The following is a 26,556-nucleotide window of genomic DNA, read 5'->3' on the forward strand; positions in this document are numbered from 1 at the left end:
TTAACTCCCATTAGTGATAAGAGCAAGAATTTGGGCTGTGCGTATGATATTGTAATTTAAAGGTGTAATTTTAATTTTGCTAGTTGTTTATGTCACTACTATTGCCATTACATTCAGTGATATATGGGAATTACGATTTACGAGTAACATTAGTACAAAAAACATTACTAAGGATTCTGTATGGTCTGATATGGGAGGAGGTCCATGGGGGTGACACCATGAGTTACCGCACCAGGTGACACCAACCCTAGTGACGCCACTGCTAAATTGTTCAGGGTTGTTAAAACAAAAAGGGATTGCGAAGAGCTCCAAAAAGACCTCTCCAAACTGAGTGAATGGGCGGAAAAATGGCAAATCCAATTCAAAATAAACAAGTGTAAAATTATGCATATTGGAGCAAAAAATCTTAATTTCACATATACGCTCATGGGGTCTGAACTGGCGGTGACCGACCAGGAGAGAGACCTCAGGGTTGTAGTGGACAGTACGATGAAAATGTCGACCCAGTGTGCGGCAGCTGTAAAAAAGGCAAATTCCATGCTAGGGATAATTAGGAAAGGTATTGAAAATAAAACAGCCGATATCATAATGCCATTGTATAAATCTATGGTGCGGCCACATTTGGAATACTGTGTACAGTTCTGGTCGCCTCATCTCAAAAAGGATATTATAGAATTGGAAAAGGTTCAGAAGAGGGCAACCAGAATGATCAAGGGGATGGAGCGACTCCCTTACGAGGAAAGGTTGCAGCATTTGGGGCTTTTTAGTTGAGACAAAAGGCGGGTCAGAGGAGACATGATCGAAGTGTATAAAATTATGCATGGCACTGAGAAAGTGGATAGAGAAAAGTTCTTCTCCCTCTCTCATAATACTAGAACTCGTGGATATTCAAAGAAGCTGAATGTTGGAAGATTCAGGACAGACAAAAGGAAATACTTCTTTACTCAGCGCATAGTTGAACTATGGAATTTGCTCCCACAAGATGCAGTAATGGCCACCAACTTGGATGGCTTTAAAAGAAGATTAGACAAATTCATGGAGGACAGGGCTATCAATGGCTACTAGCCATGATGGCTGTGCTGTGCCACCCTAGTCAGAGGCAGCATGCTTCTGAAAACCAGTTGCCGGAAGCCTCAGGAGGGGAGAGTGGTCTTGCACTCGGGTCCTGCTTGCAGGCTTCCCCCAGGCACCTGGTAGGCCACTGTGAGAACAGGATGCTGGACTAGATGGGCCACTGGCCTGATCCAGCAGGCTCTTATGTTCTTATGTTCTTATGCGTGTAGCATGTGATGGGTCTCTGCCATGGAACAAAAAGGAGCCAGAGTTATGGCTACAGTTCATGACAGCGGCCCGAGCCATGACTGGGAATAGGTGTGATAGTGGGCATCTACTGAGCAGGCAGACGACTGCTACCCTGCCCCGCATTAATGCAGAGCAAGGGGTTCAACAACGGCTGCTGTGCTGGCATTTTAGTTCCCGGGGGGTCTGCACACGTAACCTGTGTCGTTACCGACACGAGTGTTCCATTTGTGGAGCGGCACACCCTTGCACTGCTTGCCCCAGGGGCAGGTTATACACAGGAGGTGAAAAAAAGCAGAGGGTGGCTAGCATCCAAATGAGAAATCAAAAAGAGGAGGTCAAAGACCAAGATGAACTTTTTTCAGCATCTTTGTCTTTGACCTCCTCTTTTTGATTATACAGAGGAGGTGGCAGGGACCAGCAAGAGGGTAGAAAACAGCCCCTACCTGGTGCCACTCAAGGAAAAGGGTCCCTCCCCAATTAAGTTTTGCAGACCTTACTTGCTGGTTACCCAGCAGTTGGGGACACATGTTTTCTGTTTCAAGGTTTTTTGTTAGGCTTCCGAATTCCTTATAGCAGCCCACGGGTCGCCTTTATGTCAAGTAATCTAAAATCCATACTGGGCATGGAGGCGATTGTACAAATGAAAATTGACAAAGAAGTACAGGCGGGGCGAGTGCTTGGTCTGTTCCACTCACCCCCATTACCTACCCTTAGGGTGTCCCTGCTGGGTACTGTGCCCAAGAAGGCAGCAGGGGAGTTCAGGCTGACTCACCACTTGTCCTACCCACAAGGACAGTCAGTTAATGATTTCATTCCTGACAGTCTATGTACAGTCCACTACACCTCCCTGGATGCTGCAGTGCGCATGGTGCGGACTTGTGGCCGAGGTGCATTCATGGGTAAGTGCGACATTAAGTCCGCTTTCCGCCTCCTGCCCATCCACCCTGCAGATTTTGAGCTGCTGGGTTTTGCTTTTGCCAACAAATTTTATATGGATCAAGCATTGCCTATGGGATGCTCAATCACTTGTGCGGTATTTGAACGTTTTAGCACCTTTTTGGAGTGGGCGATCAAGAGACGGACAGGTCTGAATACAGTGGTGCATTATTTGGATGACTTCCTGTTTGCGGGTAGGGCTGGCACAGGTGAATGTCAGCACCTTATGGCACAGTTTGAGGACATGGCAGGGGAACTTGGGGTCCCTCTAGCTATGGAAAAGACGGAGGGCCCAGCCCCTATTTTGACATTCCTGGATATAGAAATTGATTCTTAAAGGCAGAACTGTAGGCTCCCCAAGGAGAAGATCGAGGTCCTGCAAATCAAGTTTAAGGAAATTGGAGAGGCTAAAAAAGTTTTCCTCTCCACCCTCCAGGAACTGGCAGGGCACCTAAATTTTGCAGAGTGGTAGCACCAGGCCGAGCATTTTTAAGGCGAGTCTATGATGCTATGGTTGGGCTTTTATGGCCATGCCACAGATTCAGGGTGACAGCTGCATTGTAAGCCGGCCTGGCTGTGTGGTCCTCCTTCCTGTGGGATTTCAATGGAATATCCTTCTGGAGGCAGGATCGACTCTTGGAGGCTGAGTTACAAGTTCAGTCTGACCCGTCTGGGGGTATTAGATTTGGGGTAGTCTTTGGGTCTTCCTGATGTAATGGACAATGGCCACAGGCATGGGTTCAGGAAGGTTTGGACAAGGATCTGACCTTTCTGGAATTTTTCCCGATAATAGTGGCAGTCTATTTGTGGGCCGAGAGGCTGAAGAACTCTATGGTCCATTTTTGGTGTGATTACATGGCCACAGTCCATGTTATCAACTCCCTTACATCCAGGAATGCCAGGGTTATGGGCCTTGTCCGCTTTTTTGTTCTCCAGTGCCTACGTATTAATGTTCTTTTCCGGGCATGGCATGTTCCTGGCATTGACAATAGTGTTGCTGATGCTCTGTCACGGAACCAGATGGACTGTTTCCGTCAGCTGGCGCCACTGGCCAGGGCTCAGCTGGAAGCCATGCCCCTTGCAATTTGGGAGTTTGTAGAGGAGAGTTGGAGAGGGCCATAAGCCTTTCCATTGCCCCCAGCACACTCACCAGTTACCAGAGAGCAGGTAGGGTGATGCAGGAATTCTGGGCTGGCAAGGGCTATGCACCAGAATGGCCTATTCCAGTGAGTCACCTACTGGAATTCCTGGTGGACGGCAGGAGACGGGGCCTGTCAGTCAGGGCACTTCAAGGTAAGCTGGCGGGGCTTTCCTTCTTAGCGAAAGCTGGGGGTTTATTAGATCATACCGGGGTCTTTAGGGTACGCCGTATGTTAGCTGGGTGGGCTAGAAAACATCCTGCCACACCTGATTCCCACCTGGTTGGCCACTGTGAGAACAGGATGCTGGACTAGATGGGCCACTGGCCTGATCCAGCAGGCTCTTCTTATGTTCTTATGTTCTTATTGACCTTTCTCACTGGACATTTTACTGGGCATGGTTGGTCAGTGGGAAACAGTCCGCTCATCCAGCTATGAAGCCAAACAATTTCAGGCAGTGACCCTTACGCTGTTTTTTGGAGCCTTCAGTATAGGAGAGGTGGTAGCTGGCTCTAAGCGAGACCTGTCTTTACGTGCCCTCCAGCTTTCAGATGTCTCCATGGAGAGGGGTTGTGCTTGTATAAAACTGAGAAGGTCTAAAACGGATCAGAGATGTAAGGGAAGGACAGTACGGTTGGCCCCATCCTCGGTGCCTAACCTCTGCCCTGTGCAGGCTTTGCAAGTTTTCCTAAGGGCCTGGGGAAGGATATTTATTCACCCATGTAAGCCAGGATCCCCTTACAAAATACCAGGTTTGGGCACTCACGAAGCAGGCATTGCAGGGGCTAGGCCCTGACCTCTCAGAGTTTGGAACCCACTCTTTTAGAATTGGAGCTGCTTCTATGGCAGCAGGTCTTGGTTTTCCCCAGGGAAAGGTACAGGCCGTTGGACATTGGTCCTCTGGTGCATATAAGGGCTACATTCGCCCCTTTTAGAGGGCCTCAGTTGGGCCTCAGTCGATGGGCTGCAGTACAGTGGCTTGGCCAGAGAAGAATGCGTTGGGATGGGTTCCTACCCGCTTTGTTCCAGCAAGGTTTAGTGGGGGCAGTTCCGCAGGTTGTGGTCATTCACCTCGGTGGTAATGACCTTGGTTTGATGCAGGGCAAGGCCCTCAGTGTTCAGGCATGTTAATAAGGTAACACTGGCCTTTGGTGCGTCTGCTGTGGTCAGACATGCTCCCACGCAGGGTGTGACATAGTGTATGGGACCGGAGGCCTGTCTGTCAGGGCTTTGTGGCTTGAGGGCAGGATATGGGCTGCTTCTGGGGCCAACTTATCTCATCCACCCGAGGGTTGTACAGCCCCGGGGGGGATGATGTGGGAAGGCCTCGCTACTCACCTACAGGGTGTGGCCTGGGTAAGGGGTAAGCAGAAGGACTTGCCCTTGCACCAGCAGGGGCTGGTCGCCCGAGAGCTGTATGGCAAGATGCTTGCTTATAGACAGTCCCCACACTTAGGTCCCCTCTGCAGGTCACTTTAAAACGGGTTTTGTTTGCCATAATTTTAATAAAGTGGCCCTTGTTCAACCCAAGCTGATGTGTCTGTGTTTTATTTTGCCCCTCTACTGCAATTAGTATCTCAACCATTTTCAGTGCCTTTTTTCTTTAAATTTTAACATGAGGAAAGTATGTGCTATTGTCTTTAACTTTGTACAAGTATTTCAATAAAAATTTCTAGGAATTATAACATTTAAACCACATTAAGTGTATTTCAGGTCAAATACTTGTGGTGTATTTCGACAAAAAAGTAAATAGGGTAGCTTTGTTAACTACAAATAAATATGTTAAGTTAGATCATTCTATTAAATTGTTCTGCTGCAATCTGAAAAAATGTCTGATGCAGACTGCCCTATTTAAATTCAAAATTTTCTGGAAAACCCATATCACTGAATGTTATTGCTAGAAGAGATTAAAACATTCTATATTCCAATGCTATTGCGATTATTTAAACACACATCTGGCTTCAATGGATTCAGTGGGTTTTATTCCCTAGTAAACCTGCTTAAGATGGCAGCCTTAATGTAGGTGATAAATAGATCTATTCAACATCATTTCTACTTCTCCAGAACCTAATATTAATTAGCTTAGCTGCATCACCATACAGCTCAAAATTGGTGCAAACAATTAATGTGAATCAGTTAGCATGAGGGTGGGAATGGAAAGAAAGTGATAAAGCATTCTAAGATGTGCATGTATTAGAGAAGGGTTGGCCAACATGGTGCCCTGCAGATACTGTTAGATTACAACTCACATCATCCCTGGCCATTGCCCATGTTGATAGAGACTGATAGGGGCTGTAGTCCAACAGCATCTGGAGGGCACGACATTGGCTGCCCCATCTTAGAGAATGAAAAAGCAAATGGAATGAGCTTACATTACTTTTCAATTGCCATTGTCTTTTTAAAAAAACTATAAAAGCATTACATGAACCTACCTTTAATGTCTGTTGTAATTTTAAGTTGGATCTTTGGCCCTGCACCAGCACCATTGATTGCATACACCTACACATAAATGAAATGTTTATAATATATATATTTTCTTATACCTCAGTCTGTTTACCCCACTCATACACCAATTAGGGGGTATATTAACTGGGTCTTATTTTGTGTATCCACATACACACACATTACATAATAATGTAGTGTTTAAAGATTACATAATATTGTAGCGTTTAAAGACTTTGTTCCTGAGCACATCAACACAGAACTACGCTTAACTTACATCAGTGGGGCTTACTTCTATGTGTACAAGTCAAGCCAGGCCCTATATTGAGTTGGTGACTACTCTGCATTAATTGTGTGTATTGTGATATATATACATACATACACACATTTATAAACTGAATAAATGGAAATCAGGTCATGAATTAATTAATAACGTTTAAACCACTCCACAGTAAACTGCTCTGGGTTAACTTTACTACTGACTGTGTTACTTGCTAATGTTAAAGAAAGACACATAGTTCAACTTACGCTGATATTATATGTGTGTCCTCCTTTTAGTCCCTCTATTATGGCAGTGATTGACTTGTTTGTTCTATCTATAACACTTAAATTATAGATCTGGAAGACAGTCGGGTCATCTTCTTTGTGTACCAGAGCTTGATATACTTGAGTATTTCCATTGAGTTCAGATGGTGGTATAAATGTCACCCGTAATTTTGTAACTTCATCAGGTATCTTCTGAAATGTTATGTTGTTAAGTGGGTCTCTGGGCTCTAAAAGAATTTTCAATAATTGATTTTTACAATTCCAATTACATTTATTTATTATATTTATATCTCGGTCATGATTGGCCCCCAATTTACATGTACACATAAACTTTGATGTGATTTTGGACACTTTAGTCTTGTAATTGCTCTTCGCAGGTTTCAATTAAAAAATCCAACAAAACACACAAGCCCTAGGTGTCTTTGTAAATATTACAAATGCTAGCATACAGCCAGCTTCTGAAAACATCACATAGGAAAAGATTTACTTTCCCAGAATAATCTGATAAATTATTTGCATAAATCTGCTATACACCACCCATGTTAAGAAGGGGCCTTATGCAGGGCACATGCTTTGCATGCAGAAGGTCCCTGACATCCCTTGTTAAAAGGATCTGGTAGCAAGTGATATGAAAGGGCTCTGCCTGAGCCACTAGGGAGCCTCTGTCAGTCAGGGTAGACAGTACTGGGCTAGATGGACAATACTGTCCTCATATCTTCCTAACTGATACCCCAATTCAATAGCTTTAATAGTACATGATAAAACAAACACTGGCTTGTCAAATGTAGTTAGAAGACTCTCAATATCTGTAAGGGAGGCAAAGACATCTAGTTGTGCTCGTTGCCACTTACATTTCTTCTCTAAATCCTTACTTGCCCACTGGAGTGAAGACTTGCAAGACAAGTATATGATGTAAAGGTAACAACTTTATTCATAAATACTTAAAAGATCCACAGCAAGAATAGCAATATCAAATAACAGGGGGTTGGATTTGCGTATAGTATAAAAGGCATGCAGGTACCCTTATCCTTCAGTCTTGGGAAATACCAGCCTGGCTCGAACCCAATTACCTTATTTAAATTAAAGAAGGGTTCTTGTTGCCAACTCACCAGGAAGAAGAGCTGGGGCAGGGGATGCTGTTGCCCTGCCCAAACTGTCCAGTAGGATGGTTCCTTCAGGTCCACAGAACATCAGACCAAGCAATCCCTTGAGTCAGATGGCAGTGAGAGGTGGTTGGTCAGATGCCTTTTAGCCCAAGGGCCCTCTGGGTGCTTACCATACATCCAGATTAGTTCCCTGCCCACCCCAAATGCCAAGTTGTGACAATATGGTAAAGCCAATTAGAAGCCAATTATCCACACGCACCTCAGATCAGAACAGTGCAGAGGTGAAAAGGGCACCCGAAAGCCAATCAGAGGCACCCAAAAAATTCCCACTTAGCCCCCAAAGGTGAGTAGCTACTAATCCTATACTGTTCAAAGGGTGGGTGAGCGGGTTGCTGCAAAGGGGCAAGAAGGGTGCCACAAGGGCAATGCTTCTCTTATAAAGGGAGCAGCCACCCTCATCCCATTGGCCACTGAAGCAGCACCATTTCTTCCACCTCCCCCTCCTGCCGGAAGGAAGCTCCTCTCTCTATGTAAGAGGAGTGGGGCAAATTATCTCATGCAAAATAGTAGCACAGCAGCATTCACAAGTCTGAGACCAGTAAGGAACTTTAATTGGTTCTTTCAGTTTTGATGCACACTGGAGACTATGAGCAGAAACCTATTAATTTCTCTTGTCTGCCTAACTTAACACCACTTATGGCTGACACTTTTATGGGCAGTGGCAATGTGCCTTTAGCAAGGGCATAACAGACAGAAATTTAGGTGAAGCTGATTCATGGTGATGGCTGCTCTACAGTTGTTATGGCTGAAAGGAATGAGAGTACCACCTAATATCTTAAACTTCATTTGAAGCATATAAAATTAATTGCTTTACACTTCCTTTTCTGAACAGATAATGAAAAAGCTACAATGACTCACCTGCTTCAAAAGTGGAAACAATAACTGAAGTGCTGGATTTGCCTTCTATATGAGCAGCATGAATATCTCCTGTAAATGCAGTGACCACTACAGAATACCTTGTAAACGCCCTTAAACCTGAAACATCAAGGTTTTTATCCTCATCATTTGTTTTGACGAACGAAGCTTTATAGTCATCAGTATCTACCTATACAAAGCAAACAGACAGACAGACAAACCAAAAATGGGATAATATTTGACAGAATGGCTGTAGTCTGATGGCATGGGCAACATGTCATGAAATGTAAAACTGGGTTAGCAAAGCTGGATTGCCATCTATCTGTGCAAAAAACTATGTGTGTCTATCATGGAATAATACAGACATGCTATGCATAATACAATTGTCAGGTTTTTTATACCAGCTAAAAATAAAGGGGGGAAAGGAAAGAGGCACTCCTCTCCATTAAAAAAAAAGGAAGGAAGGAAGAAAAGGAACAGGGCATTAAGAGGTGGAAGAGCAAGGCTTTGGCACATAGAGATAGGCCACAACTTAAGTCCAAATGAAAAGTGATGTTAAATGCATGTTAAATGCATCGTTGCATTTAATTTGCAAGTTCTAAAAAAAAGAAGTAAATTGCATCAATGAGGGATTTCTTCCCAGTGAAAATTCCTGCTTTAGGATGAAGGATTTTATTCAGACTCGTAGCAGGGGAGAAGAGAGTTAAATTCCCCCTCCATGCCTGCTCTGGTCCAGTAAATTTTCACACACACAAACACACCCACCCATCAACATTTTTTAAATACATAAACCTTAAAATGCGCAGATGCCTTTAACATGACCACATGTTTCGTTTGGCCCTTAGACCAAACAACCAAGTGCATATCTCTTGATGAGAAAGACAGGAACTAAGAATGCCATAATTTTTCTTAGTTCTTGTTTATGGACATTATGGACATTCCTTTGGACATTTCTTAACTAGACTCAGAGAATGTTTCATGTATTTATTACTGATTCACTGATTTAGAAATCATGGCTGCAATTTTCAGATGTCAGTATGTAAGTTTTTTTTTCACTCACAGAATTATAGCTTCAGTAGGCTTATCACTCCATTAGAACTCCCATCTGCAGGGGCCCTTGGAAGCAGGACATAGTCCAAAGGCACCAATTGGTTTTGTATTTCCATTAGTGTACAATAAATACACTATAATGCTGAAATGCTATGCTCCTTGTTTTCTTTTATACAGCAATGCAGGTCATCATTCTCCCCAAACTAGCCCCTCTCAGTTTATGTGTAAGAGATAGTTGAATACTGGGGGCATACAATATGTGCACAAAGCAGGATTTGCACACTATATGAAGGAACTGATTCTAAAACAAGTTTGGTTTCTAAAGGCAAAATTCTGCAAAATGTGAGAGTTAAGTCTGAAAGTTTTGCTGTCCCTAACTGAGAAATCTGTGAGAATGCTCTCACACTGCACTTTGATTTGGGGTGCTTGAACAGGATCTCTTTCCTACCAGAATTCATACAGTATCACAACCTGGAACAGGTGCTGCAACACAGAACTAGACAGTATGCAGAAAACTCAGAAACCTGGTGTTGCCATTGAGTACTCCTGAAGTTCATAGGATAAACCACCATATGGCCTACCTCCTGCTTCTTGTGCTAAAACAACAGCACCAGAAGGCACAGGCAAGTCCCAAGAATTAAACAGCAATAGAAAATAGGTCATTCAACAAATAAATAGATATAATCAGATATAAAATCCTTTCCATAATCCTATCCTCCCCTATATTCCAATAAAACATAAAATTATGAAGCTCTGAACTATTGATCCTAGTGGGTTAAATCTGCAGTAGATACAGCTGCTAACACATTAAGATAGTTCAAGCATATATTTTCTTTGACAGATGTGTCTTAGTATCCCCACTGAGAGTTAACCTTAACTAAAGATTCTGATGTACTAAACAGACACTCATCTCCTGGGATGACCATCAAGAGACAAAGTATTTTTTCATACATCAGTACTCAAAAATATTTACAAGAGAAATATAACTGCAACACTTTCATGTTTGCAATAGTGAGCTTTTTGACTCTTCTCTAAGTACACTTTTATTCACAATGGCTTGGTTCATCAGTCACATTAATCCATAGTTTAAAACAAAGTATGGCTTAATGAGAATGAGCGGTGTGCTTGTACAAGGTGCTCAAGTGTTCCAGTAGCATTCCTCACCACTCCTGTACCATGAAAGAAGACAAAGTCAGCTTGTATCATCCATATCCAGACTCATGGTTTGTTTATTCCAAAGAAAGAAATAATAAGCCTGGGTTTTGGACAACATGACAAGCCAGACTCCTGTTTTGTCCACAGTGCTGCATTAGCAGTAGGAGTAGAGGAGAAGTATCTCTGAAATTTTTGAGTGGGCACCAGCATGCTTCTCATTCACATTTTGCAGTGTTTGTGTACTACAGGCAACTGTTGTAAGCTAGCAGCCCATTTCCCAGAGAGAGTAGATTAAGGCTATTGCATTCATCATCCACCCCTTCCACCATAGGGAAAAAAATTGATTTGAATGACTATATTCAAGTTTCAGTATTGGGCACCAGTGTAATATAATTAGCAGAGAGCTGCATTTAGATGGACAAGTTATAAATCCCTGCTTAGTAAGGAAACACACTGGGTGGCCTCAATCTCTCAGCCTGAAAACAACGAAGAGAGGTAAAAGAGGCTGTGCACTGAAAAAATTCAAACAAATGGTAAATAGTAGTAAAAGCACAGCATACTGTTTTCTAGAACTATAGGAAAGAAATAAGGCTCTGCACAATGCAAATAATATTGGCTGGGTAAGGTTCTTTATAAATAAATTACTTGCAAGGCCAAAGGAATGCTAACACAAAGACAACTTCCATATATCTGCATAGTAAAAATATTTTTAAAATATTCATAATAGGCAAGGTTTGATTTTAAAAAACCCTTAATCTATAATAATGCTCTCATTAACTAGGATATTTAAAAAAGGAATTTGACAATACAACTTATTTATGGAATCTGAAGCACTAACCCAGTTTCCCTAGAGAGCCACAACATTTTATTTTAGGGTTTTCACTACAGACAGACTGATAGTTTAATTGAACTTAAAGTGGCGGTGGACCTGTCTATATAGACTTCACACCTGTAGCTCTTGATCACATAGAAGAAAACGCTTAAGATGACACCGTTCTTAAAAATAAAACTATATGTGGTGGCAGGGACATACTGAAGGTTGGTATTTCTTTAAGTCTACATATTGCTTGAAAGTTCAATGTACCATAATCCATCAAATTGAAATGTTGAGATTTAAGGCAAGTTACAATACAATACTATACATAAATACTTAGAAGTCCCAGGTAAGTTGATACATGATTATTGCCTTCAAGGGCCTAACTACTCATGACAGTAATGCTGTGATTAGCAAACATATTGCAGATTTCTTAAAAAATTAAATACTCTGTGTGTGGCGGGGTTAGGGTTGCCAGTTCTTGGGCTGAGACTGATCCTGTATCTTTAGGAGAAGAGAAAGTCAGCCAAGTGCAGGTGTTCTTGCAACACTGTAATGGGAAAAACCACAAGGTGGAATACTCCCTCCCCCCTCCACAACTTTTAAAGATACAGAAGACCTCTTGGAGGCCAGGCCTGACAACCAAGAGGTCTTCTGTATCTTTAAAAGTTGTGCAGGGGGAAGGGAGTATTTCACCTTGTGGTTTTCCCTATTACAGAGTTGCAAGAACACCTGCACTTGGCTGACTTTCTCTTCTCCTAAAGATACAGGATCAGTCTCAGCCCAAGAACCTGGCAACCCTAGGCGGGGTGGGGTGTCATCAGGAACACAGCATATAGAAAACAGGGGCTTAAGCCTTCCCTCCACAGGTACAATATTGGTCACCCTCCCCAAAAACATGGAATTTAGTTTTAGGGAAAAAGCTCCAATTATTGAATCAATCGGAGCAAACTGTCTTATTATCTGGGCTTTGGATTGATTTATCCAACATTAGATCACTAATTTATTAAATTTGTATCACTCAGTAGTTGAAAACCACCTTAATATGAAATAAAATCTCAACACCATAAAACCCCCTAGTAGTTTACAGCTCTAAAATTATTTTTAAAAAACATACATTTCAGAAAACTGGCATACATTAAATAATTTCAAAATCATTTATATGAGACCTTTCAGGATGACAGGATGTTTTCAAACTATCTATAGGGTTTTCTATAAGGTTATTCCAAAGCTAAATTCGAGTTAAGGTTGAGCATTGAAGTAGCAACAAAGAAAGTTAACGCTTGTCACTGAACATCTTCAGAGTAATGCCCCCGCTTGGTATATGGGGACTTGCTTTTCCCACATAATCCTTGTTATTACTGCACATCTTCTTCCATCATAGATGATCACTAGCTTAGATTGCTGGTACTTCTAGCCAATTTTACATCATAATGTTTCCCTCACCACAGGCAATTCCTGTACTGGTATTCAGGAGAACATAAGAACATAACATGAAAACATAAGAACAACTGGCTGGATCAGGCCAGTGACCCATCTAGTCTAGCATCCTGTTCTCACAGTGGCCAACCAGTTGCCCTTGGGAAGCCTGCAAACAGGACCTAAGTGCAAAGAGCACTCTCCCCTCCTGTGGTTTCCAGCAACTGGTATTTGGAAGAATGACGCCTCCGACTATAGAGGCAGAGCATAGCCATTATGGCTAGTAGCAATTGATAGCCTTTCTGGACAGGAGTTATAATTTATAGGTAAACCTGTGCTTTGGGATTCACAAAATAAACACTGAATTTACCTAAAATACCAGCTTCTATCATCAACATAGAGCAAAAAGCAGTAACTTACTGAGGTAATGTCAATGAGGTAGAATGTTGGTCCAGTAATGATGACAGGCTCACTCCAGCTAATGTTAATACTGTAAGGAGATGTAACTACTACAGTTACATTTTCTGGAGGAGCGTCTGGAGCTGGAGAAAAAATAGAAAATATATTTAGCTCACAAATATATTTCATTCAGAACAATTTTAGCAAGAACTATCTATGATATTCCCAGATTTTCTCTTTTGCAGCAGTAATAGCTGATGCAAGCCATATGTTTAGCAGAACAGAGCCCTTTTAGATAATTCTCATGTTGTATATGTTGATTTTAACTGTGGCCAAATTACAAATAAAGGAACTGTATGTGTGAAAATAGTTTATATCACCTAAAATATAGCAATATGGCTTAATGACATTTAACAAAAATATAGCAAACCTGGGCTAATCAACACATTAACAAAGTATTATAAAATATTTTGTATTTTATGGCAGCCACATTATCTGGATGCTATCCAACTAAGTCATATTCAGAGTAGAGTACACTGATTGAAAATAATGAACTTAAGTCTATTGATTTCAGCAGGTGTACTCTTATGACTAATGCTATCACCATATGTGTAAAATAACATGCTATACATAACTATACATGAAAGTAGATATTTAAAATAATAAATTAGTTTAATTTTGGGGTAGCCAATGTGGTACCGTCCAGATGATGTGAACTATAACTCTCATCAACCCCAACCAGCCTGGCTAATGGTCAGGTATGATATGAATTGTGGTTCACATCTGGAGGGCACCAAAATGGCTTTCCCTGGTTTAAATAAATACCTTCCTTGCCAACACAGTAATACTTTCTTCACTAGCTATTCCCCTTACTGAAGACACAGGAATATTTGCATAGTAATCATGATTGCCTTTTTGTGGAAATTCTACACCATGAGGCAAGGTGGGCAGACATAGAGATAAGGATGGTGAAAAAACTGGTATACTGGAATCTGGAAGGTTATTTGTGGGGCAACAGCAGATGTTGTTCTTGGTGGGTGGATATTATCCTCCACAGGTAGCAGAAGTTCACTATTTTTCTCCTGGCGGTCAGTACTGTATATTAAAAAAACAACATTGCCCCTATCCTTTTTTATTTGCTGATTATTGAAAGGGACACAATTATCAGTTAGACTACATCATTAGTGGGGAAGTGGACGGGTAGGAAGGGTTTGTTTCTTTAATAGTTAGCTACTAAAATTACATATTTTTTAAAAAAGTGGAAAAATCATGGAAATAAATTATTAGATCACTCTATAAAGCAGTGTCTAAAACTGTTCAGCTGAATATATTTATTCCTATGTCATGGCAGAATAAGCTGCTTGCTACATTTTAGACTTTTAAAAATAAAGTCCCTTCTGCAATACAGACTTAGAAGCAAGTTCCACTGATATTTCTTTTCTTATTTTTTTATATAGAACACTGACAATGACTTCTTTCTAAACATATAAACCAGAATCAAAAATATAATATTGCATAGTCTCTTTCAAATATGTCTGCAGAAGTCTGTTATGATAGCCTCGATACTGTTCAAGTCTTTGAAGTTCCATTGAAATTAATGAGATTACGGATTGTTCATATGACCATTTGAGCCCAGCCCATGAAGCCTTACTCAATCTGTAACTGGCCATGCACTGAACTCAGCCTGGGCCAGTTTTTGGGAACCTGATTGCAACTGTAGCTTTTAGTGAGCTTTCAAGTATAAAATCTGATTTGAGCAGAGTTTGGCCTGTGGCAGTCAGCATGTGGCAGTCAGCACATATGTAGCCAACTCAACCTGTGGCAGCATGTCTGAAAGTCAGCACAGATTGACTGAAGACCACAGCTGCCACAGACTCAAAGGGATGCACATCTAGACACTTCTACATAAATGCATTTAGGATCAGGATGTTTGCATTCAAAACTTTTCAGCTAATGTCCCAAGACATTCCTTTACACGTTTTCATCACAGCTGAAGAATGTTCACCAAGAAATAGAATTTTACATCAGATAATTGGTAGAACTAAAACATGACTAGAAATTGGAAATCTATTAGCTTCAGTCTAGGAACCTTACAACAAAACATCTTACACAAACAAACTTTGTGCCAATGGCAACTGTCACATATTGATTTAAGATTGTTTGTGAAATGAGTCTAGTCGTAATGAGGCAAGATATCACCATACCCTTTCTCTTATAAATCATAGCAATTTACTCAGTAGGAATGACCTAGTCTTATTCACTCGTTCCCCTATAATCCAATCACTTCCTCTCATGAGCACTTTTCTCCTGGTTTTCACAATAATGCATTTTCTGTAACTAATAACCATCATTTCCTGATTATCATGCTTCTATGCTTGCACAGGAATGTGGGTCTTATGGAGGTCAGGGTCATTTTTTCCCATCCATCTGTGTCCTGATACTAAGGCAGAAGTTAAGTTTGTTAGCTGGAAGATACGTCTGGACAGCTTATCATTTTACAGAGCAGGTCTTCAAAAAGCAAGACTGATCCTCTGATTCTCAAATGCATCCTCTGACTCTCCTCTGACACTTGAATAGTGCTTATATTGGCAGAGGGTTTAAAAAAACAAGGCTATGAGTTACCAAGTGTTTTTAAATGTAACTTCATGCTTGCATTTTTACAACACTAACATTTTACATAAAATCAGATTTGAACAAATATTTTTACCTATATTAATAAAATAGGTGTCTGGCCTCTGCAGTATTTTCCAGAGGGAAAATTACTGAAATAGAATTGTAGCTTTTGATCTATTACTACAAAATCTGTGATGAATTAGGGATATAGAAACAGTTCTTATTGTTCCCTGTGCCCTTTCATCCAACAGATTATTTTAGTAAGGTGATTTTAGTAAGGAAGGTACTGGCAAGGGAAGAAGTGAAGGTGAGGGAAAGCTATTTCACACAGTATAATTCCAATGAAAATCTATTGATGATATCAATGTCCTTGTTCTCAGCAATTATGGTGGCCAACGTTGTTCTATAAACTCCCAGACCCTGCAGAACATCCTGAATAGCTAGGAACAGCACACTGGCATCCAGATTTGTTCAAGTGAAGCATTTAATGACAGAGAAACAATAACCCTTGTGCAGATGACAATGAAAGTAGAATGAGTGTGTGGAGGGAGTGATGATTGCATCCTACCCCACCCTCTAGATGCCCATCCTATCTTCTGAACAGAACCTACATATGTTCAAGCTGTATATATGAAGCATCTATTGATCCAATCTGTTGTCTATACCAGGCAGAGAAAGCCTATGAGTTTACATCTTGTACATACTTCAGCACTGTGCACAGGTTGGATGAACACATGGAGATCAGCAACAGAACTAGCAGGTTTCTAAGACCACCTCAGTCCTCCTACCCCACATTCATTCTGTTCACATGGTCATCTGCATTGGCCTAATGGTTCTCATGATCTATCTTCAGGTATTGAAAGAAACAATTTTGGTTCAAGTCTGAACGGATCTTGCGAATGGAAAACAAGGGGCAGCCAGTGTTCCCAGGGTTGCTAACGTGGGGGGAAGAGCAGGGATCATGTGCCTTTAGCACTGTGTGGAAAACAGATATTCAGCAGGCAAAGTTCACTGACTCTGCCTAACAAAGAAAACTTTACCTGCTGAATTTCTGCTTCATTCACTGGCTTCAGAGTGACCAGATGCAAAGGAGGACAGAGCTCCAATCTTTAATAGCTATTAAAAAGAGGGAATTTCAGTATGGTCAGCTTTTCTCACCATTCTGTGACAAGCTGCAGCTGTCAAAATTTCTTCTTTCGTGAATCAAACTTATGGTTTAACATTATGGTTAACAGCACAGTTAGATTCTTTAGAAAACAGATTCCATTGCAAAGTGGACTTGTATAATTTATCAGCAATGCAATAACAGTGCCATCAAACTATTTTATGAGACAGAAAGACAGTTCCTAAGAGGACAATCTATAAAACAGAAGGCTGAGTACTTTATCTAACTATGGGAGCAGAAACAGCATTGATGACTATTTAATAGTTAATATTCTATATAGTTACCAATGTGTAAAGGTATCAATAATTCTTTCCAGAATTACTAATGTAATAAAATGTAACAGAATCAATTTTAACTTTACTATACAAATTGTCATAGCCATATCATGTGTGAGCTAATCCCCATGGTGTCTAGTTTGTTATCATACCCATGGCCACAATTCTGAAGACCTAGGCTGCAATCCAATACACACTTACCTGAGAGTAAGTGCCATTGAACCCAATGGAGCTTACTTCTGAGTAGACATGTATGGCTTGCAGCCTAATTTCGCCTGTTGAATGATGCTCAATAGAAACCCCAAAGTGCCCTTTAAAATCCTCTCTCTCCAAAAGCAATCTCAGGGTTTGGTATGAACTTTTAAAGGGAAAATATTGTTAGTGCTTGTGAACTTTTAAAACCACATGTACAAAATCCCCAAAGTGAACTACAATTAGTAACAACAGGTATGTTTTTATGCTAAAAACAGTAAAGAGCAAACAGTGATTTGATAGTTTAGGATTTTTCTAGGTAATATTTCCGAGAAAAACATGGAAGACAAAATTGATGAGCCTTAAAAAATAACTACAGTTTTCTTTGTGGGGGAGCGAATGTGAAATATGTTTTAACTCTTATTTTAAACAATTTCTAGAATCTGAAAATATCTAGATTCAGCAGCTGCTTTGGATAATTACCACAACGTGCAGCTGTTAAGATCTGCAAGTGAGCATTTTTTTATCAGAAGTGCTGGCTACCATTACAATCTCCTCTATATTTCTTCATAGAATTGGGAACGGTAAGCTTATTTTAAAAAATTTAAATCCCTCAATTATGTCAAGCTTTTGTTGAGCTAAGATGTTACTTTTGTTGCTTTGAAAGTTATATATTTTTTGAAAATTATTCTTAAGATATATTAAGCCATCTGTGTATGTGACCAGTGCTCATTAATACCAACTATATCCTTATACTTTGAATATGGACCTTTCTTATTCTGCTAGTGTTTTTCTGATGAAACTGAAGTAGCCATGGAAAAAGAAAAAAACCCTGCTAACTGCAATGCAATATGATTGCTCTCAGTTTCAGACCCTCTTCCTCTTTCATGACTACCATTTAGAGTATATTGTACGCTTAATTCCTGACACATCCACTGCTTATGCATTCCTGAATACATAATTGGATATAGCTGAATAATACAAGTTCTTACAGATAATCTTTTTAACAATGCTTATATACTTGACTGCATTTTTAAATTGAATATCCAGAGACACAATGAGTACCTTTCATTGATTCAGAATAGTTGTATTATCAATTGTCCATGGTGTGAATAATTCCTGATATTTATAGACTTGATGTCAACATAAAACTAAAATGTATGATAGTCATTCTTACTTACAGCCAGGGAGAGTTTGTGTAGAAATCCAAGGTGAAGAGCTGCCATAACCAGCATTCGTACTAGCAGAAACTCTAAATCTATACCATCTGAATTTTTTCAGGTCATATACTATTTCCTCTGTAAAAGCACCAGCAACATATGAATATTGTTCTTTCTCATATTCAATACATTCAGCAGCTTCCCAGTTACTGCAATTGATAGATCGTAACTGTGCAGTAATTTTGTAGTTTTGAAAGTAGCCAAAGATAGTAACTGGCATTCTCCATCTCAAGGTCACACTTGTTGATTGTATATTTGAAAACGAAACATCTCTGGGAGCACTGGGAGCTAAAAATAATTTTTAAAATGTTATGTACCATACTTTGCAGTAAGCAGTAGCTTGCATTTATTGTCGAAAACATGGCTATGCTAAAAAAGACTGCAGGTAATTGAGCTGACATGATTTTTTTCTGATGTCTTTAATTAGTCATGATTTCTCTGAAAATAATATACACTGGCACACATAAAGGATACTTCCCTTAAAATCTTTCTGAAAACATTAGCTATTATTAAGAATATTACAGCTAACTTTTTCTTTCTCTCTTTCTATAAAAGCTGTTGGCATTTTAAGGGATCATTGCAGATTTATGATCTTAGTTAATTTGTGTTACAACAGAATACTTGATGAATAGATGCGTGGATCTTTATGTGGACTGATGAAAAAAGTTTGCTTATACCAGATGATTCATGAATGTGAACTTTGTTAGTTTAAGAATATATAGTAAAGTGATCATCACTGAATCATGATGGTTGAGTCATGTTTATAAAATTCGAATAAGCTGCGGGGTTACATTGAGAAGCATTCAAACTAGGAACATCTGTACGTAGAAAAATTTTTGGGAGGGCGGGTTGATTATTGTGGAAGAATGAATATCTGCTTCTTTGTGCTTCTTTGTAATTCCAGTCTTGTTTGTATCTGTAACCCAATAACATTGTTGGTTTGAAGTTTTCTAATTTGAAATACAAAATCTATTTCAATTGCCTTATGTACCTTCAGTATTAACTCTATTTCTCAAATGAACTCAGAATGCATTTCTATAATTTACACATACATTTTGTAAAATCTATATGTAAAATCATACATAGAAAACCCCTTTAGGATGCACACCTTAATGTGGTGAAGGGGGATTGAGAGTGTTGAAGAAGCTGAGAGCAATGCCGTCAGGAGTCTAGACCAGCCTTTCCCAACCGGTGTGCCTCCAGATGTTGTTGGACCACAACTCCGATCAGCCTCAGCCATTGGCAGTGCTGGCTGAGGCTGATGGGAGTTGTGGTCCAACAACATCTGGAGGCACACTGATTGGGAAAGGCTGGTCTAGACCAAGAGGCCAGACTCCTAGCAGGGGCACCCAAGGCAGAATGGTCAAAGCTGAGACACCAGACTAAGATGCATCCAAACTCAGAGGACGGCATTGGTAACCCACCTCTGAATACCTCCTACCACATAAACCCTATGAACAGAGTATCAAAAATGGAACACGAGATAGTGCTGCAAGATGAGACCCCCAGGTCAGAAGGCTCTCATTGAGCTACTGGGGAAGTACAAAGGACAAGTACGAGTAGTGCTGTGACTAATGACACAGCTGGGTCAAAGCCCAAACGAAGCCCAGAGGCTGATGTGCACAGATGCAAAAGGAGAGTCCGGAGTTGTACGACGCACACAATAGGAACATGGAATGTGGGAAGCGTAAACCAGGGATAGAAATTGTCAAGCAAGAAATGGAACGTATCAACATTACAATACTTGGTGTGAGTGAATTAAAATGGAGGGAACGGGACACTTTTAATCAGGCAACTACAAAATATTTTATGCAGGAAATCCTGTTCCGTGCCCGGTACTTACTGGGCGAAGGGGCGAGTTTGCAGCTGCAGCTGCAGCTGAAGCCTGGGCCGCCATCTTGTGGGGGGGTGTGCATGCAGCGTGCCGGCGCACCAATGTGTCACGCAGCAAGGGGGCAGGGCGGCTGAAGGCCATTTAAGGCCGCTCCACCAGCTTCCACCCTTGTTTCAATTTCGGCAGCAAGGCTTCGGATGCGGCAATGCCTTTGGTGTGGCAAGGCCTTGCTGCTGCAGTGGTGAGGCTTAGCAGCAGCAGCGAGGCATGGCGAGGTCCCGCAGCGGCGGCAGCAAGGCTTGGCGCAGTGAGGATTGGTGGAGGCGGCAGCGGCGAGGCTTGTGCCGCAGCGGGGCTGCTCTGGGCTGCAGCGGCAGTGGCAGTGGGGCTTCTCTGGGCTGCAGTGGCAGCAGGGCTTCTCAGGGCTGCAGCGGCAGCAAGGCTTTGGGTCCAGCGAGGCCTTGTGGCACCGGCGACGATGCTTCTGGTGGCGGGGCCTGTGGCGCAGCAGGGTCTTGCAGCGGCGGCAGCAACAGCTACTGTGAGGCTTCGGATGAGGCCTGTGGCTTGGCGAGGCCTTGCGGTGGCGGTGACTTTTGCCAAGGCGGGTCTCTTCTGGCGGTGGCAGCAGCGGCGGCGGCGACCCTTCCTGGCCTTCACTTCTCGGCAGCAGCGTAGGACCTGATACAGAGGCAGCGAGGAGCACAGGCTAGGCAGCCTTCGGGCTGCATTTTTAATTAAGGGATTCTTCCATGCGGGTAGCGGGTGGCACGTTAGCCCAACCATCGACCCTTAACGGGGGCAGTATGGTCAGGCTCCCCCTGGAAAATTGGGTGGTGGGCACCCGATGCCATCAACCCCCCCATTAGGCCACTTGGTGGCCTGGGAGGCCTAGGCGAGCTGGGGCAGGATTGGGGAGCCAGCAGGTTGGTGGCTTAAGGGGTGCAGGGTGACACGAGGATAAAGCCAGGCTAGGTCCCCTTTAGTGCCCCCCTCCCACCTCTCGCTTCTGAAAGCGGTGCCACAATCTCTCCCTTCTGAAAAGGGTATAGGCCTTTGGGGGGGGCACGCAAGGCAGCTAGGGATGCCACCCAAAAAAGGGCAAGGTGGGCCAAAAGGGAAAGGAAAGGCCCCCAAAGTGGAGGGTAGACGCCTACCCCCAGCACCGGTGGATGGAAGGAATGAGGATGGGCCACCATGGGCAGCCATACTAGCTAGGTTGGAAGCCCTAGAGCATGGCTCACGCCAGCCTGGTGCACCTCAGGCCCAACCTGCACCTGAGAGAGCAAATGAGCCACCTCCTAAACGTTCCCAGGGGAAAATGCAGTGTCCAGTGAGCGGGGCTAACAAAGGGGCTATTGCTTCCATCCTAGCGCGACTGCACGCACTCGAGGCTGGGCCCAGCAGGGCTGAGGCGAGGATGCCCAGCATAGAAGCAGGAGCAGCTCCCACTTTGCAAGCAGCCTCAGCACTGCAGTCCACGCAGGGGCCTTCAGCAGACAGCACACTGGGTGAGTCTCCTATTGCACCACAGCAGCAGGGGCAGCAGCAGTGGAGCTGGCCCCCGTTTTGCCAGCTGGCGCCGTGGGCAAGGGCTCAGCCAGACGTGGTCCCCCCAGCACTATGGGAGATTGGAGGACTGAATCAGAAAGGGCCATAAGCCTGTCTGTGGCACCCAGCACTTTGGCTAGCTACCAAGGGGCAGGTAGGGAACTGTCAAACTTCAGGGAGACCAGAGGCTATGCCCAGGAGTGGCCTATCCACATGGAGCATCTTATGGAGTTCTGCATGGAGGGAAAACTGAGGGGCCTTTCAGTTAGGACCATCAGAGGTTAGCTCTCAGGTCTTTCTTTCCTGGCGAAGGCATGGGGTTTTCAGGACTACTCAGGTGACTTTAGGGTCCGCCGTATGCTGGAGGGTTGGTTCTGTAAGTGCCCATGCCCCCCAGATGCCCACCTCCCTTTTCCCCCAGAACTACTGTTCAGCCTGCAGGGACAGTGGAAGGACTTGTGTTCTTCCCCTTTTGAGGCGCTGCTATATTACGCTGCGGCTCTCACTCTGTTTTTCGGGGGCTTCCGAATTGGGGATGTGGTGGCGGGTTCTAAGACTGATGACTCCCTCCGGGCTCTTCTGGTTTCCGACCTCAGCTGGAAGGTGAGGCAGGCCCTCCTGCAACTCAGACGGTCCAAAATGGACCAACATTGTAAAGGGCGCCTGGTTGTATTAGCTCCCTGCCAGCAGGAGGAACTCTGTCTGGTGACAGCCCTGCGCAGTTTTGCTGTAGTGCAGGGGCCACAGTCAGAGTATCTATTCATACACAGGGACTCCCAGCCCCTTACCAGGTATCAGTTTTGGTCAGTGGCAAAGGCCACGCTGCGAAACTTAGGTGTGGACCCCCGTAAGTTTGGGACACACTCCTTCCAGATAAGTCAGCCTCCACTGTGGCCCACCTGGGTTTCTCCAAGGAGAGGCTACAGGCAGTGGGCAGGTGGTCCTTGGACGCATACAAAGCTTATGTTAGACCACTCGCTGAGATGCATGAGGCCAGCGGCTAGATGTTGCCCCCTTTACCCTGATATAGTTTGTTGTTGTTTTGACAGGTTGCTGGAAAAGATCGGAGCAGGTGCACATCCTCCTCTGTGGCCACAGCATGGTTTTCTGGGCAGGCCGCAGGGTGGCAAAGTCTCGCTTTCGTATGCAGCTGGGGCTCAGTCAATGGGGCTCAGTCAATGGGCCTCAGTGTGGTGGCTGGGATGCCAGGGGATGCATTGGGACAGGCTCCTACCTGCCTTGTTCCAGCTGGCTGTGGACCTGGTGGTGCCCCAGGTGCTGGTCATCCACCTTGGGGGTAATGACTTGGCTCTGTTGAGGGCAAGACCCTAATCGAACAGGCTTGTAGTGACCTCCGGGCCATTGCACGTCGCTGGCCGGGGTTGCACTTGGTGTGGTCGGACATCCTGCCACGCAGGAAATGGAATTGTACCGTGATCCACGGGGGATGGACAGGGCTCAGACAAAGGTTAATAGGCAAATTCAGAGGGCCCTCAGGGACTTGGGGGGTTCTGTCATCCGCAACCCAGAGATTGGGCACGATAGGTTGGAGCTGTTTCAGCCAGACTGACGGGCTATGACATCTTTCTGATGGACCTGCAGAGGGGCTTACACCAGATTCCTATTGGGTGTGGAGTAAAGGGAGACTAAGCAAAGGCTCCATGGTGCAGAGTGGTAAGCGGCGGTAACGCAGCCAAAGCTCTGCTCATGGCCGGAGTTCGATTCCAACGGAAGGAGGAAGTCGAATCTCCGGTAAAAGGAGTCAAGGTCCACTCAGCCTTCCATGCATCCGCGGTCGGTAAAATGAGTACCCGGCATAGGTTGGGGGGTAAAGAAAGACCTGGGTAGGAACTGGCAATCCCACCCCATATATACGGTCTGCCTAGTAAACATCGCAAGACGTCACCCTAAGAGTCCGAAACAACTCGCACTACAAGTGCAGGGACACCTTTACCTTTACTTTAAGCAGAGGCTTGTCTCCCTTTGATGGTAAAGTGCGGGGAACGGTTAAAAGGGAAAAGGCAGCTAGGTGACACCTTTTGGCACCTTTGGGGGTGATAGGCGGTCCAGAGGCCTGCAACTCAGGGCTATATGGCCCGGGGGCAGAATATGGGCAGCCTTTGGGGCCAACGTGCCTCATCCACTCAGAGTTTCAGGGCTCTGGGGGGCGGTGATGCGGGTTGGACCTCCTACACATCTTCAGGGTGTGGCCTGAGCTGGGGTCTGGCACAGGGCAGCCCCAGGCTCAGGCAGGCTTTGGTTGCCCTATAGCTGCAAGCAGGCTTTGCCTGGATCATCAGAATGCTCCCGCACTTAATTTCCCCTTCTGTAGGTTCATTATTCGAATTGATTCTGTTTAATAAAGTGGCCCATGATTTAACCCAATGAATGCTGTTCGTGTTTTATTTTGGCTATAGGCCACAATGAGAAATTAAGAAGAAACGGGGTTGCTTTAATAGTGAGAAGTGATGTAGCAAAAGCAATTAGGAGCTACAACGCAAGGTCTGAGCGAGTGATATCAATGAGATTAAACGGGAAACCTATTAACATAACCTTCATCCAAGTCTATGCTCCAACGGCAAAAGCAGAAGAGGAGGAATTGGAGAGATTTTACACAGAAGTACAGGAAGAAATTGATCACACACCAAAACAAGATGTTTTGATAATCATGGGAGACTTGAATGCAAAAGTAGGGAACAGAGAAGAACTAGGAATAGTGGGGAAACGGGACTTAGGAGACAGAAATGAAGCAGGAGAAAGACTTATTGAATTCTGTGAAGCCAATAATTTGCTTCTTGCAAACACATTTTTTGAGCAACCGAAAAGATGACTGTACACGTGGACATCACTAAATGGTCAATGTAGGAATCAAATTGATTATATAATTGGTAGCAGAAAATGGAGAAATTCCATACTTTCTGTGAAAACAAGACCAGGAGCAGACTGTGGTACAGATCATGAACTGGTCGTATCGAAAAGCTAAAGAAGAACAAAGCAATCATAATGCCAAAATACAATTTAAATAACATCCCAGAAGAATATAAAGATCAAATAAGGAACAGATTTGAGGCTTTAAACTTAGTTGACAGAGAACCAAAAGAACTATGGAATGAAGTCAGAAACGTTATCAGGGAAGAATGTAAAAAGACAATACTTCTAGTTAAAAAAAAGGGAAAGACCTCAATGGATGACTGAAGAAACTCTTAAAATGGTTAAAGAGAGAAGGAAAGCAAAAGCAAAAGGAGATAGAAACACGGTCAGAACCCTAAATGCAACAATATAGCAACTAGTACATAGGAACAAAGAACTATTACAATACTTACTGTATAGAAATAGAAGAGGACAACAAAAAGGGAAGAACAAGAGCCCTATTCCAAAAGATTAGAGAAATGAAAGGGAAATTTAAACCAAGAGTAGGGATGTTGAATAATTAACAGGGGAACACACTGACTGAGCAAGATGAAATAAAAGGAAGATAGAAGCAATACACTGAAGAACTCTATAAAAGAGATGACAGGATGACAGATTCATTCACGGAGGAACCATATGATGAAGAACCACAAATTTTAGAATGTGAGGTGAAAGCTGCTCTTAAAATTATTGGAAGAAACAAATTACCAGGAGCAGACGGCATACCAATAGAGTTGCTACAAGCTACTGAGACTGAATCAGTCCAAATTTTGACAAAAATCTGTCAACCAATATGGAAAACTAAGCAATGGCCCGCAGATTGGAAGGGTTCAATATACACCCCAGTTCCAAAGAAAGGGGATCCCAGGGAATGCATTAATTATCGAACTATTGCCTTAATATCCCATGTACATAAAGTAATGCTCAAGATTCTACAACAGAGGCTCTTACCATATATGGAGTGAGAAATGTCAGATGTCCAAGCTGGATTTAGAAAGGGAACATAAGAACGTAAGAAGAGCCTGCTGGATCAGGCCAGTGGCCCATCGAGTCCAGCATCCTGTACTCACAGAGGTAACAGAGATCATATCACAGACATATGGTGGATAATGGAACGAACCAAGGAATTTCAGAAGAAAATCACCCTGTGCTTTATAGATTACAGCAAAGCCTTTGACTGTGTAGATCTTGAAAAATGATGGAATGCTTTATAAGAAATGGGGATGCCACTACATCTGATTGTCCTGGTGCGCAACCTATATTCTGGACAAGAGGCTACTGTAAGGACAGAATATGGAGAAACTGATTGGTTCCCAATCGGAGAGGGTGTGAGACAGGGGTGTATTTTATCACCCTATTTATTTGATCTGTACACAGAACATATCATAAGCAAAGCAGGATTGGACCAAGATGAAGGAGGTGTGAAAATTGGAGAAAGAAATATCAATAATTTAAGATAAGCAGATGATACCATACTACTAGCAGAAACCAGTAATGATTTGAAACAAATGCTGATGAAAGTGAAAGAGGAAAGCACAAAAGCAGGACTACAACTGAACGTCAAAAAGACTAA

The 26,556-nt window shown here is 42.9% G+C and overlaps 1 protein-coding gene across 1 annotated transcript in view; it reads right to left on the reverse strand.

Moving 5' to 3' along the window:
• Positions 1-26,556, reverse strand: part of PTPRQ (protein tyrosine phosphatase receptor type Q) — a 185,228-nt gene that overhangs the window by 72,791 nt on the left and 85,881 nt on the right. The window contains exons 26-30 of the mRNA XM_061582736.1: positions 18,650-18,976; positions 13,245-13,366; positions 8,390-8,576; positions 6,348-6,592; positions 5,810-5,876 (exon numbers count right to left, since the gene is read on the reverse strand). Of these exons, the coding sequence (XP_061438720.1) occupies positions 5,810-5,876; positions 6,348-6,592; positions 8,390-8,576; positions 13,245-13,366; positions 18,650-18,976 (948 nt within the window). The remainder of the gene's footprint in view (positions 1-5,809; positions 5,877-6,347; positions 6,593-8,389; positions 8,577-13,244; positions 13,367-18,649; positions 18,977-26,556) is intronic.

This window comes from Rhineura floridana, chromosome 8 (assembly GCF_030035675.1).
Source record: "Rhineura floridana isolate rRhiFlo1 chromosome 8, rRhiFlo1.hap2, whole genome shotgun sequence".
NCBI lineage: Eukaryota > Metazoa > Chordata > Lepidosauria > Squamata > Rhineuridae > Rhineura > Rhineura floridana.